The 20928-nt window shown below is 47.0% G+C and overlaps 2 protein-coding genes across 5 annotated transcripts in view; one reads left to right on the top strand and one right to left on the bottom strand.

Annotated features, from left to right (window-relative positions):
* The window catches only part of TET1 (tet methylcytosine dioxygenase 1), a 79506-nt gene that overhangs the window by 50638 nt on the left and 7940 nt on the right, over nt 1–20928 (bottom strand). The window contains exons 1-2 of one of the 3 annotated variants that reach the window (XM_035330011.1): nt 13882–14104; nt 4457–6502 (exon numbers count right to left, since the gene is read on the bottom strand). In XM_035330011.1, coding sequence (XP_035185902.1) covers nt 4457–6379 — 1923 coding nt within the window. In that variant the 5' untranslated portion in view covers nt 6380–6502; nt 13882–14104. Of the gene's footprint in view, nt 1–4456; nt 6503–13881; nt 14105–16401; nt 16541–20928 lie in introns of those variants that run through there. The other 2 variants (XM_035330009.1, XM_035330010.1) reach the window with 2 other exon arrangements.
* The window catches only part of SLC25A16 (solute carrier family 25 member 16), a 21835-nt gene continuing 21611 nt past the window's right edge, over nt 20705–20928 (top strand). Inside the window, exon 1 of one of the 2 annotated variants that reach the window (XM_035330014.1) lies at nt 20705–20914. The gene's annotated coding sequence lies outside the window, so the exon portion shown is untranslated. The remainder of the gene's footprint in view (nt 20915–20928) is intronic. The other variant, XM_035330012.1, reaches the window with a different exon arrangement.

Below are 20928 nucleotides of genomic sequence, written 5' to 3' on the forward strand. Positions count from 1 at the left end.
TGCTTCCTGCCGCAGCGCCGCCCTCCCCTCCGGCCGCCGGCGCGGGAGCGAGCGCGGCCCGGCGCGCGCGCGCGCGCACCCCCCTTCTCCTTTCCCCCCCCGCTCCCGCCGCGCGCGCCCGGCCCAGCCAATGGGGAGGCGGCGGCCGCCCCGCAGCGCCCCCCCCCGGCGCTGCCCGAACAAAGGGGCTCCTGTGCCGGGCCTGCGACGGCCGCCCGCAAGACGCGGCCCGGACCCGCCGAGGGGACGCGGAGCCGGAGTCGCGGGGGGGTGGAGGGGGAGAGCGGCGTCCACCCGCGCGGCCGCGTGGCTCCGCGAGGGGCTCGCGAGGTCAGGCGAGGACACGGCCCGCGGGCACCCGCACGCACGCGCGCGCGCGCGAGGGAGGGAGGGGGGAGCCCACGCGGGGCGGGAGCGCGCGTGGGCAGGGAAATGGCAGCGGCTGAGGGCGGGCGGGACAAAGGGGCGCACGCAGGCGGCCCCCCCGCTGCCAAAATCCTACAAATAAAGCGGAGTCGTGCGCGGGGGCTGCCGGACTGCAGCCCTGCGGAGCTCGCCCCGGAACGACTCGAGCCGAGACAGCCCGGAGCTGGGGGAGCTCGCCGGTAAAGCGGCATTTTCCAACCGAAACCAAGAAAAAGGGGCAGGCTGGCAAGCTGCCCGCCGCCTCTAATTGCAGCATCCTTCTTAAATACGCCTGGGGTTTCGGCAGCACGTCAGAAAGCCACAAGCAAGCAGGCCTCATTGTTGGGTCCTATTTCCCCGCTCCTCGGATTACAGCTATTAAATGAGATGTCTTAAGACACCTCGGGAAGGCCAGCGAGCTCCTGCTCACCACTTTCCCCTCGATTCCAGACCCCACAGAGCCTCCGCAGCCCCCGCCTCTATCACCCACCAGAGTCCACGCCAAAACAAAACACACAGCACAACCCCTCCAGGCCCTAGGACAAGGGTACCTGGGCAAGTCCTGCGGAAAGCGGCCTGTTACATCTGCACAGCCTGCCCCTGCAAAGCCCTTTTCCCCAGAGAACCTAAAAATAAGGCAGGGCTCATCACCTCACTGCCCCACACGCAGCTCTGGAGACCGCCAGGCCCTGCCCCGCAACGCACCCGGGCAACCTGGACGTGTGCCATGACATGACAGCAGTCCCACAGGCTGCTTCCCCAAATGAGGTGGGCTTTTAGTAGCAAACAGCTGAGAAACAACCTTCAGCAGTTCCTGCGTCTGCTCTGAAAACTGCAGTCTCAGAAGAACAGGAGAAAATGCCCAAGTTCCCCACTGCTGGGCTTGTCCAAATGCTCTTTTCTCTGGGGAATGTTCCTGCGATATTCTGCCATCCCTCTCTGGAGGTGCAATACCAAGTTTTTTTCCCCTGCCTTTCAAAGCTTGCTCACACCTTTTCCTTATCTGGCTGCTCCTTCAGAAACCAGTAAAGGTTTAGGATTTCTTCACCAGCTCCCAGCCACCACAGCCCGAGTCCCTGCAGGGCAGCATTACCTGTGGCGGCACTGCCGTGCGGGGCTGTGAGCAGAGCCCGCAATGCTTTCTCCAGACCTTCTGCTTGCCGCGTCCCTGCAAAACCCATTACCTTCAGCGAGGTAACATACCACTGAGGGTTTATGGGGTTGTTATTTTTAAGGGATATTTTTCAAGTCCAATATAGTTTTCAAATCTTTATCTGGATGATGTGCGAATTAATGAAAATAACAGTAACATAACCAATACCAGCTCCAAACATGCAACCGATACTCTCTTGGGGTTGAATGCCCGGGCGCACACACCCGTGTGTGTTGGACTATGCACTTCAAACTACATTCACGGATCCTACAAGCCAGGTCTGACTCTCTCTATCCATAAACCCACACAAGACCTTAAGAAAAAGAAAAACACTGCATTTTGTGGGTTGGTGTTTGTGTGTTTTTTTGTTTTGTTTTAAACACCACGCACAGACTTCCAAGCCTCACAACCAGCTCTCCTAGAGCCACCTAACACAGAGCTCTCATTGACTTCCCTGACTTCGGCACTGTTGACTCAAAGTGCAAAGAAACGATTCCCTTTAAGGCAAAACATCACTGTTTAAACTGTGATTGTGCAGAGAACATCCATCCCCTCCACCCTCCTCCCAGTGAATCACCTCCAAAAAATGCTTACATTCCACCACCAGGACAGACAGAGCCGCGCAGCTCCTCAAACTAGGAATGAATGCACTGAAGCCAGCGTAATTTCTCCTAATTACGTTCACTTTCTATACCATGGACAGAGACCTACAGCTGTTTTTCTCCAGCTGCCCTCTATTCAAACCACATCGCTGGCATTAAGTCCCCACTGCCGCAGTCCCAACCCTATCACAGTTTGGGAAAACACAGTGGGATTCCCTTCCGGAGTGGGAAAATCTTATCTAAAGGATGGCTGCTAACAGAGATACTGTTTCCCATTCCCGCGATACCCGCCCCGTATCTCAACATCTTTAAAGAGCTCTTGTAACGTATGTACGCTGTGGAAATGCTTTTCTCAGAGCAGAGTTTCTGCAGAATACAGGAGACCAGATTTGCTTCTAGGAATATCCGAAAAGGCACCAGGTTTCATTCAAATAGAATTTTATGAGAAAATACCCAACGTGTTCTTAAATGTCAGGAATACTTCATTTCCTCCATGCAGTACTCAAACTTCATACAAAATTTAACGAGAAATGAAGGAGGCCTCTGGTGCAGCTCTAAATGTATTGTACAAAACACAACCAGTTTAATAAAATAAAAGCACACAAGAAATAAGCTGCCAAAGAAAGGCATATAAACAAGGAATTCCTCAAAGAAAGCAAAAGGAACATCTAAAGAGGGAAGGGTGAAGGGGCAAGGCTAATCTGCAAGGAGGAGGTCAGGCTGAGCAACGAGAAAAGATGTATGTTTAGCCTGGAAAACAAAGGTTGACAGAAAAACTGGAGTGCTTCCTTTCACTGGCCCCGCCAAACCCCTTTTTAAAACACGGCTTTCAAACCGTTTCCTACCTCATCTACACCAATGCTCACGAGCTTCTTCAGTCCCACTGGCTAAAGAATAAATACAGAAGGACATCATGGTGCTACTCTCTTGCTGTAACAAGTCAGGATCAGCCTCTGTCACCTTACTGCTTTATTAGAGATCTTAAAGTCAGGTTTTAATTGTCCCTACCCTTTTATTAAAAAGATTATTTGGACAGTTGAAACACAAAAGGATTTTGACCAAACTGTAAGCCAAGCTGTTTAAACCTACTTCCCTAAACATTTTAATTTAAAATACACTTCCCTTGAAGGAGAACATACCATACCCTCACTGCTATGGGACTTGTCTTTCTCCTTGCCTTCTGTGAAGACGGAGCAGACATGTCTGCGAAACCTGGCAAGTATAGGACGGAGTGGTGAAAACAGGAGGTCTCCTGAGATCTCCGCAGCAACCGGGGATTTCTACCTGCTGCAATGAAGCTGCTGTTGAGAAACATTTTGCAGGTGCGTTCCCCCCAGTGTGAACTGCTCTGCTCAGAGTGCACGCTGCTGCAGAGACTTGAACCTGAGTTTCCCACATCCCAAGGCAAATGTCCCAGTGATTTAACTACTGGGATGGCATCTCCCCCTCTGCAGCTCAGCCACTATCCAAGCAGACCAGCTTCCAGCATCACACAGAGGCTGGCCCTGCAGCACAGAGGTCAGGGAATTCAGTTGGGATGTGGGAAATCGATGTTCAACTCCCTACTTACCTGATATAAAGCCTGATCTTGAACTGAAATCTCTCAGAAGGTCAGTGCTGTTATCACAGGGGCATACAGACTGTCTTTTCCCCTCCTCTTTGATCCAAAAGTAATGACCTGGGTTATAAAAGGCTGATGGATCAGAAAAATGAGTAAGAAACACAGGAAAAAACAAGTATTTGTGAGGGATATGGTACGAGAGACAAAGGGAAAGTGACAGGAGAAATGAAATGAAAGAAACAGAAGAATAGACAATTAGGAAGGCAGAGAGATGTGAAAGGGAAAAATGCAGCTACAGTTTGCTCCTGAAGGTTATGAATTTATTTCTACATGTGGACTCATTACAAGCAAATTATTCTAACTCCAACTGAAGAGCACACACAGCCTTCCCTCTTTTGCCTGTTAACCTTAGCTATTTTGCAACACACATCCTTTCCCTAATAATTTACAGTCTCCTAAGACTAGCATCATTTCCCCCCTCCCCTCTAGAACACAGAGCTAAACCATGCTCACTGCTGATTTTATGCATTTACACAGGAGGAACAAGCATAACTCTAACTCGCTTCAATCTACCCTTCTATAGATACCAAGAGAAAGTCACAACACAACTTGCTAGCTCTACAGAAACCCTCAGTCCTCTAAAGCTGTACAGTGACCAGCATTTCCCTTTGCAGAATTTTAAGATGCATCTCAAGCCTCAAAAGGGGGACTTAATTTGAGACTCTTCAGGCTTACCTCAAGAGGTAGTGGGATCGGCGGTGGTGGCTTTTTCAGTTCTTCACATTTTCTCTTTTTACATATCCGGTGACTGGTTTTGCGTTTCCTGCAACAGCTGCATTCTTCACAATTTGTTTTCCGCAGACAGGGCTCACAGACTCCACAACGCCTTCGTTTCTTTTTCTCTAACATAGGGATCAGAGTTGAATAAGGAACAGGGTGAACACCAGCTGGATTTGTACGAGAGGATGGCCCTGAGGCCTCAACTGCTTCAGTGCTGTCGCTCACGTTGTCCTGAACCAAATTCAAGCTTATTCCAACACTTCCCAGCTGTGATGAATAATCATTATGCTGCAGTCTTGAGTCAGCTGGCAAGTCTGCATTTATGGCTTTTTCTGAGGCAAGAGCAGAGATTTCCGTGCTTGAAGGCAACTCTGAAACAAAACCTTCAGAGAATTGTCCAGAGCTTTCACTGGAGATTTTATCGACTGTGCTTTTTTCCAAATCTGACGATAAAGCGGGGACATAACCTGAATTCAAAATTAATGTCTCTGCATCAATACATTTAACAAGTTGTTCAATATCCTCCACTTCAATATTGCTTAAAGAGGTATCGGAAACTGGTTCACATGCTGTAAATATGTTTTGTGAGTCAGATTCTGAAATCTCTCTGGTACAGCTCAAATCTGAATTTGAGTCAAGTTCTTTGTGAACGGGTACAAAATCCACAACTTGTTTCATGGGGGATTCTGCAGGCGAGCTTACACCTTCAAGATGTAAAAGTGAATTTGATTCAGTGGCAGATAACAAGTTGGAATTTGAAACAAAGTCTTTATTCTCAGACTCTAAATCCCAGTCTGCCTTTAAGCAGGACTCTGCGAGCAAGCTTGAATCTTCTAAATGTTCTTGTGAGTTAAACTCAGAGGTAACTATGGGTGCAGAACTCGAGTCATGTTCTTCACTAGCTAGCACCAGGTCTGACTCCGTTTCGGTGTGTGGTTCAGCAAGCGGGACTGACTCTTCAGCTGCTGCTGAACTGAGGTCTGAGGTATCAACAGAACCGGAGTCAGGTTCTTGACTGTTAGGCACCGGGTCGAAGGGAACCTCTATATGCTCCTTCGAGTTTGATTCAGAGGCAGTTATGGAATCAGGAGAAGATGGAAGCACAAGTGCAGCATCTTCAACAAACGCTTCAGCTGAACTATCTGCATTGAGATCAGCAGGGTTCTGCTCACAGGGCAGGTCTTCATGCTGAGATCCCACCTCTGACACTTCAGTATCGCCATCAGTTACCTGACTGCTTGGAACAGCATCACTTATTTCAGGTACTTCTACCTCCTCCTCTTGACTGGCACATGTGGCAGCAGGCTCTTCATCTGCGCTGCGTGGAGCATCCTCTACAGGCAGAGGAGCTACCTCGTTTTGTGCTGAATCCTGTTCCAACGCTTTTTCACCCGCTTCTACATTTTTTTCTTCTACTACTGCCAAGGCTTCTTGTTCATGCTTTTCCTTTGTTTCTAGCCTTTTTTGTGCTGCAGCTTTCCTAGGTTTTGCAATTATTGGAGCTTGGGAAAATCTACGGGAGAATGATCGGTTACGAAGAGACATTGTAAAGCCATTGAAGTTGAAAGCATCCTGGTTATGGAAGAGGATATTGTCAGCTTTCTCCAAACTCACCCACGGTGTTCCAGACAAGGTTCTGGTGACACTGCTCCTGAGAAGTCTACCTGAAGAGCTCATGATTGGTTTCTTTTCTTGCTGTTTTTTCTTAACATCTTTTTCTTGTGCTGGCTTCTTGCATTTTCCAGAACTAACGGCTTTTGTGGAAGTCTTTGCAGTTTTCTTTCTCACTTGGCTAGATTTCTTTTTGCCCTGGTTAGTTTTCCTTTTGCCTATCTCTTCTTTTTTGGCTAATCTGGAAGGCCTTGCGTGGTGAGCCATGTCTGCGGAGTAGTAGAAATGTTAAGAAGAAAGATGGAAAAAAATCATGAGCTCTTGAGATAATTTTTCAATAGAAAACTGCACACTCCCATTGCGGCTCTCTGTAGTGGTACAGAGTCAACTCTGAAATAGAAAAAGATATAAAATAACATTAATAGAAGCCTAATTACCACAGGAAGCACATATGCTAAAATAATCATTTCAAAATACAGAGGTAGGACTAGACACATTGTTATTGGGTGTGAAGTTCAATCAACACAAAAGCTTTGAAAATATTAGTATTCTGCAAAATGGAGAACTTGCCTAAACTCCTAGAACACCAACGAAGAAGTGAGCCAAACTCTAGTGATCATGCAACACCCCATATTTACTATTTTATACCATTTTTTAAAGGATTGAGTTTTCTCAATCTTATTAATGGTTTATTAGCCACTTTTGCTTGGGAAAGAAGAGGTAAAATTGACATCCACAGACACACTGCGGAACATAAAACTACCACCCTAACGACATTTGGGGAAAAGGAACAAAGCTGAGTTCACCTGGTATGTGCGCACACTCATACACCATCCCAAAGCCATCCTTCACACTCCAACAGGCTGCCCACCATGGTACAATTTAGGTAAAAAGGGAGAATTAACTACCTCCCTAAGCACATCTAGCTTGTAGTGCTGCTCACACAGGAACTGGACCAGGGAAGAATCTCCTTTCCTAGGGTTACGTCCTGGGATAACGTACCAGAACACCATACTATGCTGCATGCCTGGGTCCTGCCTAGCTATATCAAATGTACTATGCAAGCCATCAGCTCTGCTTCACCAGCAGGACTACTACTATATTTGCCATCAACACAATACCTACCACAAGGTTTATCCTAAGCTTTTGCCCCCAAATATGACTGCAATGAAAAAGCCCCTGACCTCCCCAAATACAACCCAGCCATCTCAGAGGATACAACCAACTCTTCTTGCTCCAGAGCAATTTTCTTCAAGGTGATTTGTGTTTTTTATGGTTTTAAAGTGTGAAGCAATTCTTTTAAGTACACAGTTTTTAAGTACATGCTATTTTACAATACCTGTGGAAGGCTTTAGAAGTTGTATTTAGCTCTTCAAATAGATCAGATGGGTAGACAAGAGCATCCAAAAAATGGGAGCAGGCAAAGCCAGAGCAAGAGACTCTAGTCTCTGGTAGGAGAGTGCCTTCCCTTTGTCACCATTCCTAGGTGACCAGCAGGGCTCTTAGGCAGAGCCCTGCTGGTGCAGCCCAGCCTACTTAATGTGTAACGGTACTACACCACCCAGGTTTGGCTGGTGCAGGGCACACAGAAAGGCGCAGAACATGTAAAGAGAGCAGGCTCTGTAAGAACAGATCCCATCTAAGCATAAAAGGGTGCAAAAAACTCACAGCAGCATTGCAGTGTGCCAGGATAAGCTCATCAGCCCACCACGGGGCTGGTCTAGCACAGCCAACGTGCATGGCCTACTATGCAGGGCCACCATCTCTCGCTGCCCCCTAAACAGCACACCAGCAGTAAGCTCATCTCCAGCTTTGCCTCAGCTGGGAGCAAGCTGCCCAGTCAGCACAATACCTGCCAAGGCTACTGCTAACTTTCCCAAACTCTTTTCTGTCTAGCAGGTTGCTTACAGCACTTTGAAGCCCCGTTCCTGTCCATTCAGAAGCAGCAAGCTGAGTGATCCTGTGTACTACGGAATATAAACCTTCAAAGGCCATTGCCAAAGACCTAAACAGCTCCTGCAGAAGTGCTCTACAGAAGGTGGGTGAGACACTGAAATAAAATAAATACAAAGCTGAAATTAAGGTAATTTGAGAGCTTTCCTCCCCTTACCCTTTCCTGGAAAGGTAGGAGGGAAGGGGAGCGTGGCCATCACTTGCCACTCCATGAATCCAGTGTCAAAGAGGCTATCAGCAGCATGTCAACAGGTCTATGAAAACTGGTTGTTAGCAGCCTGCAAAAAGCTTCCCAGTTTTCTTGTGGTTTGATGAGACAGGGCTCCTCGCTCCAGGATAGCCTGGAGGGCTGCAAAACCAGCTGGAAACAAGCAGCAGGCAGCGCATCTGTAGCCATTAGTGGCTGGTGCTACATAACAGTGGTAGGAGAGGAAATGCGAGCTACTTTCAGAGACTATAGTCAGGAGAGCAAGAAAGAAAGAAAGCAAACAAGGGCCAGACAGTATGGGAATGTGTGAATCAGGAGGGGACCAGAAGAGAGGAGATAAAGCTTTTTTTCTCTTTATCAGCCCTGAAACAGAAGCAGAATGATGAGAAAACAGATCAGGAATGGAAACAGGATTTCTGAAGATACCAAGTGTGTGTTAACACTTTAGTCATACTACTTCTCTACATAAACAGCAGCCACTGCTGCTGTGGAAGTTTTGGAAGCATGATGTCCAAAATTATCAAATAGAAGCTTCATTTATATCTTGTCAATCTTTATTTTTCTTTCAAATTGTATTGATGTGATATGCTTTCACCTGCATTTAGAAATTTCAACACTGTTGCTTCAAGACCGAAGAAGTAAGACTATCCCATTACATTTTGGTTCTGGTTTCTGTTTGTAACAGAAACCCAACTGTCTGGCAAGAATATAGAAAAGTAAGTGTCAAAGTGTTGCTGCTTTTCAGAGCCAAAATCAGAGGCTCTGAACACAGATGGGTTGATGATCTTTTTCTTGGTAAAGAAAGAATGCTGTTATTTGTAGGAAATTGCCTGGCATTTAAATACTGTGCTAGAGAAGATGAGATGGGCTGTTAGGATTGTCTTGCTCAGAAATGACAATACAGGAACCTACAGAAACCAGCAGCAACTGTATCCATTTTGTTTTGATTTTGTCCCTGGAAATATATAGACCTGAGTAATACATCTCTGAAGGCCTTATTTTTTCCCTTTTCTTTTAATACTGGACTCCAGTTTTATTTGTCTGGGATTGAGCACCTGACCTCCGAGGTGATTGTAAGCTCCTGGGAAAAATGCCTGTCAGCACGAAATCCTCACTTGCACTTAAAGAAACCCCAGAGTCTTGATGAGTACTACTCTGCCACAATCACCTTAACTGCTAGATGAAAAATGGCATTTTAAAAAGAAAGTTTCTAATAAAACCAAATTACATTGTTACTTTCTTGTTTACATTTCTACATTTAGGACCAAAATATTAGGTAGCTACAAGCTGAGCCTTCAAGTTTTGTTTTCTGTTGCACTAAGGAATATTTTACCCTCCCTTTTCCATTTAAAGGGCTGGCAATGACTCTGCGTTGATGCCTGCAGCAGTTGCAAATTGCCTCGCCTCACTTCTTAAGGACAGCCAATACCAACACCACACTAGTCACATTTCAAAGCAAGAATATTTATTTCCAAAATATCTATGTCAACTAAAAAGGATTATCAAATATAAACCTCATGGGTCAATACAACAACTTGTCAGTTTTTCACCACCCTGGAGAGAAACAAACTTACTTCAATGCTCTCCTCTCAATGCCACGTCAGATGGGACCTCCCATGCCCTCCCCGAGAGAAAGGACGGGCATCCCTATAAAGTGAACCAGGTAATAGGTGCAGGAGGGTTTGCAGGGAACTGCCCTAGATAATAACAGTGCATCCTGAAACTGCTTGTTACTTGAGCTGACTTATCTCTTTAATTCATGTGCAAAACCAAAAGCTGGTTGTAAGGCCAGTTGCTTAAGTTTTGCTGACAGTAATAAATCTGGAGCAATCCCACTGACTGCTATAATCCTCAACAAATACCACTGAAAAGCTAATCAAGGGCTAAATCTTCTAGTCTCATCTGGGTCAAAATTCCAAACAGCTATAATGAGAATCTCGTCTACAAAGCACCAAGGGGAATTTAACCCCATATTGCTGGAATGCCTCCAGAAAAAAAAAAAAAAAAAAAGGAAGAAAAAAAGGAAGAAAAAAAGCTTCTCTTATTTACTTACATTATTTTGTGTGAAGAAAATGAAAAAAAAAATCCTTTTAGAAGTAGTGTTTATCAAGATTCTGTTTCATAACTAAGTGGAAATCTGAAACAAATTGAAAGGTATGTTTTCATAAAATGATGGCAGCCTTTTCATGACATCATGAAAGAGAGCAAATGACCCCTAAAAAAAAAAAAACACAGCTGCATGGGAAAAAAATCACACAGCTAGCAATAGTCAAGCCTGGTTTTGCTACAACCAGAATTAACTAATTAAATGCATTTTGTTTCAGTGTTTAGGTGTCTTTTTAAAAGTCACTTGAAATCAGCTAGAAAAGATCCAGAAGCTTTCAAAAAAGCTACTTCAGCAATAATGAACAGGTCCCAAGCAATAAGGGTCTCCATTTGACCTGGATGTCACACAACCTCTGACCTACAATTTTGAATTGAGGAGCATCTCATCTTCCAGCTGCAAGTGCTTTAAAGGACGATGCAAGACACACCTGAAAAGACCGAAAGTGGAAAACCTGACCCTCGTGCTAGATACAAAATCTTTTTTCAGCCCGTTCAGAATTGTCATATCATCTGGATGTTCCTCCCAGCTGCACCTGCTTTTCAATCTTGCTCCATTCTCTGCGTCTCCTGACTGCTCTGTACAACACTTTGTATATGAAAAGAAGGGAAATGGGTTAAGAGGAGGGAATTAGCTTTAAATCCATCCTTCTTGCCCCGCCCCCCCCCCCCCCTTTAATCCTTGAGCATCCATTTGGTTTTGGTTAAGAAACAGAAATGAAACTTCTCACCTGCCTTCTCAGGACCATGAATTATTGTACACAGGCTCTTGTAGAGGCCTCTCCCCATCACCCACCACCACAACCTCTCAGACCTCTCCTGCAGGACCACCACTTCAGACAGGGCTGCAGCCTTGCAGGCCTTCCAACAGCACTGTTTTCTATTTTTCTACATTGATGTTCACCAGCTTGCTTTCCAGGATCATGCCACTCCTGAGGTAAACTGGAGTATTTTATCCAGCTGTATTCAACTTAGACTTAAGATAATGCTTCCCAGTAGCACAACGACAATCTGGGACAGGCGCTGCAGGATGCTGCCTCCGTTTGAGAGCATAATCCTGCTGCTGATGCTCAGCAGCTGGTCAAGCAGCATGGCCTTCGCCCTGATGTTTGTCCCTCCTGGACCCAGAAGCCTGCCTCTGAGCCTGGAGCAGAACAGGACTGCCACCAGGTCCCACGTCCCCCCCTCTGCACAGGGAGCTGAGGACTGCCCTAAGGCTTGCATTCTCAGTCTCACTGAATTCAGCAGGAGATGTCAAGACCCAGCATTATGCAACATCATGACTTCAGCATACACTTTGGAGCCTGCACAGTGAAGGAAACTAGCAAAAGCACCACAAAAAAGCCCTCCTAGCTTAGGGAAAGCACTATTAGAACAATTAAAAAAAGGAAAAAAGAAAAGAGGCAAGGAACCACACATGCTTAAACCACACAACTCAATTAAACCTCAAACAACTGGCACCAAAAACCCATTGTGAAGGCTCACACCGCATGCGCAAGCATCACCTCTCCCGACCCAGGGAGCAACATGCATTTGCTTTCATCTGCTAAGCGCAGCCAAACACTGACCTTAACTTGAAGAAATGCTAAAAAGCAAAAAGATAAGTAATTTCTAAAGGCTCATCAAATGAAAACCTTTTCCGACACAATACTCCCAGAATTCTGGGATTAAAAAAAAAAAAAAAAACACACACCCCCAAACTAATCATATTTCCTCCCAATTCTACATTTATGCTGTTTTAAACAATGATTTTCTTTTTGACAGCACTGGACTCCATTCTTTGAAGATTTTACCTTAAGAAAAAAAAAAAAAAAAAACAACCACCCTAACTGAATCACCTTATCTCAAACTCAATTAAAAGAAGGGGGAGGTGGAGGGAAGAACCTTCAGGCAAAGATTAAGCCTGGAAAATTTCAGCCTGAAAGGTGTTTTGAAATGTAAGTAACTGAAAACAGAAAGCAGGATGGAAATGCTTAGGCTGGCTTTAACAAGCACTGGTAGTGCACCAGCCATAATAAAACATTATCAGTGGGGATTGTGAATTATTACACAATGAAGAATTCGGTTCTACAGAAATCACAACTATCAGAGAGTTCCTCAGTCTCGCCCTGAATTCTTCCCTGATTACCTGCCCCGTGTAAACCAGCCCATCCTGCATAACCCAGCCTTCTCCTTCACAGCCAGGGCCAGCCCGGCTACCTGCCCAGACCCAGAACAAATGCAACGTTTTCTGGATTCAATCCCTACTCTTGTGTTGAGTGACATTAATGAAAACAAGGTAGTTACTGTGTGGAAGAGCCCTCTACCTCTCCATAAAAGAGCCTTAAAAAGCGTACTGAGCACAGGTGGGAAAAACTACTACTCGGAAGATTTTAAAATTATTTTCACAGGTTTCTACGCCGGCTGTAAAATTTAAAGAGACACCTTTGCCCTTTAAGCCTGTTTGGTCACACTTGAGATATCTAGCGCTGCAAGCGCATGGTTGCTCAGTTTTGCTGTTATAGCATTGATGCCACTGGAAGCGGGGCTCTCTGGCCAGGTCTGTGCTGGTCGCACCCTGTTGCTCTTTAAAGTCTCTCTGGGGTGCAGAATCGGCTGGGCACACGACAGGCACAACTCCTCAAACTGCTGCTGTGCCTCGTGCCTTCTGCAGACCCTACACCCTCCTGGGGTGTGCTGAGCTGTACCTTGGCAAGACGAAGAGGTCCTGCCCCCCTGCAGGCTGCCCTGTCCTTTTCCCTCACCCATCCCTCGCAGCGAGCCGTGCCATCCTACTCCCTCACCCGTTCCTGCCCCGGGACTCCCTAAAGGGCACGGCGGGGCCGCCTGGCTCGGGCTCAGCTGCCCGGCGGCACCGAGGGGCTGAGGCCCCCCTGGGCCGGGCCAGGCTCTGCCTCCTTCAGCGAGCGCAAGCGGGCGGACCCGGGGGGAAGGGAAAGAGGGAAGGGGAGAAGGGAAGGGAAGGAGGGAAGGGGCAGGCCCGGCACTGGGGGAGGCGGCGGCTCCTCGTGGCCCGCCGGCCCCGCGACCCGCCCGGGGGCGGGCGGTCCCCGCGGGGCTGCAGGGGACAGACAAAGGGGCCGCCCCCCTGCAAAGCCGGGGGAGACCGGGGAGGGGGGAACTCGCCCCGGGGCTGCTCCCCCGGGGCCCAGCGTGAAGCGGCTGCTGCTGGCAGCGCTGCACGGCCCCCGCCCGCAGTCGGGGTGGCTGCCGGACAGGGTCCCTTGCATGGCTCCATGCCCCTCCGGGGGGGCTGCAGGCGGTTACGCTGGCCTGGCCGGTTTCTGCAGGCAGGCTCTGGCCGCGGGGGGCAGCAGGAGTGGGCTCGTTGGCTCCGTCGGTGCTCAATAGCCCGCGGGCTGCCCCACCGCCCCTCCAGGGCCACCCCCTACCCAACTCCTCAGCGGGCGGAGGAAGAAGAGGGTGCGGGGGTGCTAAAAATTAAAAGCGTGAGGAAGCAGAGACCCCCCAACTCCGTCCCCCCCCCCCCCCCCCAGGTACGTACCAGGGCTGCGGCGCGGCCAGCCCGCGGCTACCGGCGAGGGGCGACGCTGGCCTGGCTCGGCGCCGGCTCGGCGCGGCTGGGTTCATGGCTCCCGCCTCGCTGCCGGTCCCCGCGGCGCGACGAGCCCAGCGTGGCTGGCGGAGCCCCGGCGGCGGGCGGTGAAACGTGCGGGCGGCGGCGGCCCCGGCCGGACCCTCCGGGAGGGAGCGGGGAGGGGAGGGCAGGGGAGGGGAGGGGAGGGGGCGGCTCGGCGGGGAGCTCGCCGCACTCGGCCCTCCCGGCAGGCGGCAAAACACGCCCTGGATCCCCGCCGCTGGAGCCGGATCCCCCGCCCCCCTCCCTCCCCCGCGGCTGGCCCGGCTCGGGGAAACGAGGGGCCCTGAGCCCGCACGGCCCTGGGGCTGAGAGGTGACCCCCCGCAAGAGAGAACCGCCGGGAGCCCCCCAGGCACCGCTGCTGCCTCCCAGAGCTGCCTGGTAGTAACCAGGCTGGACCCGCTCGTCCTACCCGAGTCATCAGCACAGCCCAAAGAAGGCCACCAAGGCTAGTGTCTCCTCACGCTGAAAAACTGCTGGTGGAAGGGGATCTACGAGACTCTACAGCTTAGAAGTATTTTTTTAAAAAAGCTTCGTTATTAAGTCTCTGGCCGTTGCACTAGAAAGTACTTAAAATGTGAAGCAAGCCATTCAAATGCAAGTCTGCAGAGAGGCTTCTCTGCTATAAGAGCAGCAGCACTGCCCACATCCACTCCTGCAAGAGTGTTTTAACACAAGTATTTTACTACCTACTTTAATTTGCGTGAGAAAGGAGAGGCAGCACAGACCTGCATGGCTTATTATTCCTGCCATCTCCTCCTGGCATCAGTTCAGAGCCAGTGGTTACCCATCACCAGCTTGTACTTCCATCCTCTTCTCTCTTCTTCATTTCCTTGCAGCCGAAAAGGAATATGATATGGGAACCTTAGCCAAGCTCACAGACATCTCAGATATAATACAGCAAACCCAGCAGCACATACACCTGAAATTAAAGCTTTTGCCTGATCCTCTTTCACTAGCTGCTAATTTTAACGCTGGATGGGAGCTCTCTATTCAGGGTGTAGCCATCCCCTCTGAGGGTTTGGGTAGATTACTTTGTGCAGTGCAGGATATCAAGACTTCTGTCATTCTAGTAACTTGCCCAACAAAAAGAAGAGGTAACAAACTTTAATTAGGAAAGAATACATGATTTGAGAAGAACTATTGCTCTCTTAGTGCTGCACATAGCTAGTAGAAGGAAACTGAAAGCTGATGATAAAACCCCACATAAGCTAAGAGCATGGTTCCTGGCAAGATGGGAACACATTAGAAAGTGTGGGCTTGAATAAAACAGAAGGAGAAACACATAACCTGGAGGAAAGCAACAAGCACAAGGGAAAAGGCTTGTGGAATAAAAAGTGTAATAGAATCAAACAAACACTAACATGTTCAATCACTGCCCCATTAAGAACTCCACTAAAAGCTAAGAAACAAACTAGAATTAACATTTGTTTGCTTTCATGAACACAGACATATGCCTGTGGTCTTTTTAAATACTAACAAACAACCGAGTAGCACAAGGTGACAATCTTTCCTGACACTGCTAAGATGCTCAGCAAAAACAAAAGCAGAGTGTAAAAATTTGTAGAAAGAACTTACAGTAACGACTGGCTGGACAACAAAATGGTGGATGAAATTCTTTGACTAAAACGCAAAGCGAGGCACATGGGGAAAACACAGAAATCACAGCCTCTGAATTAGCTACTATCATTCAAAGCAGAGACCCTGGTACTCTATCAGGCAGTTCTTCAAAACTCTTCTGTGTGCTCAGTAGTGTCAGGAGCCATTACAAAAGGAGGAGAAAACGGAGCAGGAGACACCACCAACCCATCATTTAGTCCAATCTATCATTTGCCAAGATCTTCAATATAACACACAGTTCTTATCCCCACAGATTAAAGAGTGACAGGCACCACCTAAGAAGACACAAGGGTGGTAATAGCAGCCAGAAGTACAAGGAGCAACTAAGCACTCCAAGACTTTCACCCTGGAAAAATGGCCAGCTGGGTTAAACACCAAATAGTATATTTTAAAAACAAACAACACAAAGTATTAACAAAGAATGATCACTATTTCAAGCCAATTTATCAAATAAACACATCAGATGACAACTACTTTCATACAGTGTATGGTTAAACCATGTAACTCACTGCTACAAAGCACTGTAGATGCTAAAAGTCTTAACAGGTTAAGTATTCTTAAAAATTCATGGGAGGAAATTGAATCAAAATCTGCTTAATAGAAGAGTGCTATTTCAGCTGTGCATTACTGGAAGATAAAAGGGTATCTTAAGAAAACAGCCCTGTATGCTAGCTACTTCAGCCTTCTTCCAGAGATGTGCTACTAGCAACTGCCAGAGATAGTTTTCAGCTGGTAGACCTTTGGCCTGACACAGCACTACCATCCCTGCACGTTTATCCAAATGAATGTTGGAATTGGCACTTACCTGCAGAACAAATAAAACTGGGCAATGAAGTACTGAAGAATATAATGCAGGAATACAGAAGTAGCTCCACATCATTGTCACCTCTAGCAAAAGTCAGGTCTGCACTCGGTACCAGAGATCCACGCAGAGCATCTGCTCCCTGAGGAAGAGGGAGCCAAGCACAATAATGTAAGCGGGGGACAGGAACCATGCTGGCCACTGCCCACGCCACTCCACCCATGCAAGGAAAACAGAACAGGTCTGGTGACAGCAACCAGGTCCAGCAAAGAGCCCTAGGGAGCACTGCTGTCAGATGATGAGACATATCTGAAGATAGACCAAGAAGTCAACAAGGAGATCAGAAACAGTTCTAGGGACCAATAGGAAAATAAGGCTTGACATAATCCAAGTGAATATGGGCAGAGTCCATGAAAACTAAAGAAAACCACCATTTTACATATTAATATATATATATATATAACCCAGGGATGAGCTTAAATAGTGGTCCTGTGTCCTAGGGCAGAGCATGTGGGTAGAGGCCCCAGGTGCAGCTGATCAGGACCATTTAGGCCTATTTGTGCCCTGATGCTGGAAACAGAACTGTTCAGGTATGCTGGCCCAAAATCAGTCCTGCAGAGTCATCTGGATCAGACCTCTGATCATCTATCCTCAGTCCATGCTAGGGAGGGCTAGAGGTCACTGCTGCCAAGCCTGAGTCAAGCCCTCCACAAGCCAACCCCCCTAGGAATTACACCACAAAGACACCTGAACTGTTCTGTAAGGGAAAGATTGGATCTGTCCTATGTAGACTTCTGGTGCCAGGTGCTTGTAATGGAAATGTGATGCTGAGACATTAGAGCTGGCTTCTTGTGTGATTACAAACCATGGGTTAAAGCATCTACCTTGCAAAGCCTCCCTCCTATTTATTGACTTGGCCTCTGGTGAGAAAAAGTGAGGGGCCAGCTCTTGGACCAGCCATGACCTGGGAAGTTACGGGAAGCACACTGCTGCGGGGCTGCGCCTGTGAACCCACCTGAACGCAAGCCAGGCACTTCTAATGTCTTTGTAACACAGATAATCAGATAAATCACCCACAGAATTGTCAGTTGGCAGTATCTGAAAGAGAAGTCTTGAATAACGTGTGTTTAATGCAGAAACTTTTGAATTCTAATTGTGGTTTTGACAATGACTTCCTCATTTAGTCTTTCTTGGCCCTGGTTCTGGAGATAGTATCTACCTGCCTGACAGGCACTGAAAGTAAGGTAACATCTGGAAGCGTACCGAACACAGACAGCTTAAGTGTTAATACTATTTTATAATACAATAATTCCCTCTTCTGCCCCAGTTTATACAGGTCCATTGCATTTAATCTAAATATTTTCTGTCGGATGTTCTTGACCTGTGGCTGACAGACTACACACAGCCTACGGAACAAATCTTCCAAGGACGGCCCCAGCTTGCCACCCTCCTTTCAAAAGGGCAATTTGAGAGCAGACTGTAAACCACATGGGGCAGTAGTTTGCCCCTATTTCCCATTTTTTTGGGGAAATCTTGGCCCACACTTCACTACATGACTATGCATGAGCGGTATAATGCATGAGGGCAGACTAACTGTGCTGTGCCTGGCCAATAAACATAGTCTGGCAGTAAACACTATGCCTGGGAAGACACTAGCTAACTTTTTACGCGCCAGCCTGGCACCTATGGGTGCTTCAAGTCTGCTGCACTTGTGCAGTAGCCTTATTAAGTAACACAAGAATGCATGAAGTCTACACCTCTTCCTTACACTTGAAAGAAAAGTAGAGGACACTTTAAAGAAACTTGGCACTGCTGTGTTTGCAAGTTCAATAACTTTGGAGAATCAAATATTTCTGTTCCTTAAAGACCTCACCGACAAGACACAGATAGGGACTATGAGGCTCCTGATTGTACCAACAGGATTTAATGGCCCTGACCAGCCTCACCTGGGCCCTCCCCGTCCATGGGCCCAGCAGCTCAATTTAAGCTCAAACCTGGGCACCTATTCCTTATTTGAGCTATGTTATAGGTGTGGCTGTAGGTAGTCCTGGCTCTGGCCTTGTTTCCTTAGTGGACCTTGTTACTGGATAATTTTTAGACTTATCTATAGTCCTGTTTTAGGTTTTATCTCCTATTGTTCCCAATGTACTTCTGTTAATGGACCCTAGACCCGCTTTGTCTCCTGATGAGAGTGTTAGAGCCTGTTTCCAGCACCTAAGTCTGCTTCTCCTGCTACAGGACTGCACCCTGTTGGTGAGGATGCAGCCTGTGCTGTGGGTCAACCTTGGTTCCTGGCTCAGTTCACCTTGGGAAGCAGCATCAGTACCTTTATGTGGTGCCAGAAAGCTCAAGATGCAATAGTATCAAGGTATTAAGACTTCCCTAGATGTTTTCAATTTGTAAGCCATGTCTCTATGGGAGAAAGAAAAAAATAAAACTTGAAACTCCTGAGTCTTGTGTGCAGAAGCTTGGGACTTAAGGTGGCTTTGGGTATAGGTTAGGACAAATGAACAGCTAGATAGATATCACTTCAGGTCAGTAACCTGTAAAGATCAGAAATTAATATAAAGAAGAAAAAAAACCCTAAAGCCTAGAGGTGTGATGCTTGATGAAAACTTGAATGATTGTCTCAAAAGAGAGCTAGGCATGCCTGAGCATTTTAAGAGTAATGAAAACTACCTTTCCAGAAATAACTGCCATGAGAATAGATTACCTAACTGTAGACGATAGCTTGTTTAAATTGATAATTGCTTGAAACATCTTAATAAAAACAAGTATCTTTAACAGTGCAACAAAGGCGAACAAATAGAAAGTAATTACATCTATCAACAAAATTACCTATTACCAATTTGAGTTTTTCTTCCACTTTGCAGCTATTCTCTTGAGTGTCTTGACTTCTATGTCTTCCCCTGTTGTACAGTCAATCTGCAAGGGAAGGCTGGCATGAGTATAACTTGAGTGACATTAAAAATGCTGATTACTTTTAAGAATGGGTCATAAAAGAGAGTCACCAGAAAAATCCTGCAAAGGGCATAAACATTTCAAGGTAAGAAGATGAAGTGATTGTAGTAAGAACGTTAAGATTTAAAGGTACAAAGAGAATTTTAAAAGTTCTAGGCCAAACATAAAGTTCACTGCTGAATTTAATTGTGGTAGTGTTTCTCTGAGAAGATGTTCTGTTTAACTTTGCAATACAAGTTTCTTCCTGCTTTCCTAAAAAGTACCCAGTCATGGTGCGCGCTTCCCTAAATTACAAGGTCTGACAAAGTTTCTTCCTGAAATACCTCACCGCTGTCGAAAATAAGCAACAGGACATTTATGTGGTTACCAGATTTTTCAAGCTCTTCGTGAAACTCTAGAAGACTTTCAGCTGTCAGTATTGTTGCAACACTTGGGTGAAAACAGTAGATAGAATAAATTGTTTACCGTTGGGGCTGTCCAAGCAGTGCAATTGTGCCTCAGTTCCTGAGCAGGATCCCAGAACACAAATTGACTTTAGAAAACTGTCTGAACAGTTACTGTAAACCTGGGTGTTCAAATAACTCATAATAGGATAGTTGATTTTGCATTGGAGATTTCAAGAGGGTGACCTGAACAAAAACAATGAATTGCTGGTTTGTTAAATGTTAAAAGGCTTGAGTTGGCTGCTGTAAAGGGTGTTTCATACTCTGCCAGCAAGAGAAGTCTCTGCACATCCTTGCTATGTATTTTATTATTGGAAAAAAATGCGTATTAAAACAGTTACTCCCCATGTAAGTAATGATCAAACATGTAACTGAGTGCTGAAACAAACTTGTTCCTTAAGAGTTGTAGTCTGTTAAAGGCAAAAAAAAAAAAAAAAAAAAAAAAAAAGTAATGTCTGTTGAATGCGGTTTGACACAAGCTGAAAGCAGAATGTTCTGAACACTTGCTCAATGCGTATGGGGCATAAAGTGTAAGAAATGTGAGTAACTGCAGCAAATGTATTGAAAAGCTGACAGCATTAACTTGCTCGCTAATGTGTGCCTTCAGGTATGCTCCTCGCCTGTGATGTGCATTGGCATTCATTGCATGTTGAGCTCCTGTCCTCTAAATGGTTTCTGGTAAGCCCTGTGCAGTGTATTTATCAAAGACGCTGTGGACAGCCTAAGAAGTTGCGCAACACTCCTTCTGGCTACAAATACGATGCTGGCTTTGATCGCTCTGATTCCAAGAAATATAACTTTTTCATTGCAGCGTCTACGTCCCTTTCTGATGCGCTCCGAAACTTGAGCGTGGACGCTCACGAAGCCACACTCGCAGACTGACTCTGTTTAAATGCTCGTGGTGCGGCCGGCTCGAAGCGCTAGCCCAGGAGGGCATGAGGCGCGGGTTGCACCCCGCAGGGCCGGCCTCGCTTCTGCTCTCCTCAGTTGTGCTCCCCACGGGCGGGACGCGGCCGGCTCTGACGCCATCGGCAGGCGCCGCAGCGCGGCCCGGCGGCCGGGGCCCGGCGCGGTGGCGGCCGCGGGGAGGGCAAGGGAGGCCCCCGCTCCTCCATGCAACCGCAGC

The sequence above is a fragment of the Oxyura jamaicensis genome, chromosome 6 (genome assembly GCF_011077185.1).
Source record: "Oxyura jamaicensis isolate SHBP4307 breed ruddy duck chromosome 6, BPBGC_Ojam_1.0, whole genome shotgun sequence".
In the NCBI taxonomy this organism is placed as follows: Eukaryota; Metazoa; Chordata; class Aves; order Anseriformes; family Anatidae; genus Oxyura; species Oxyura jamaicensis.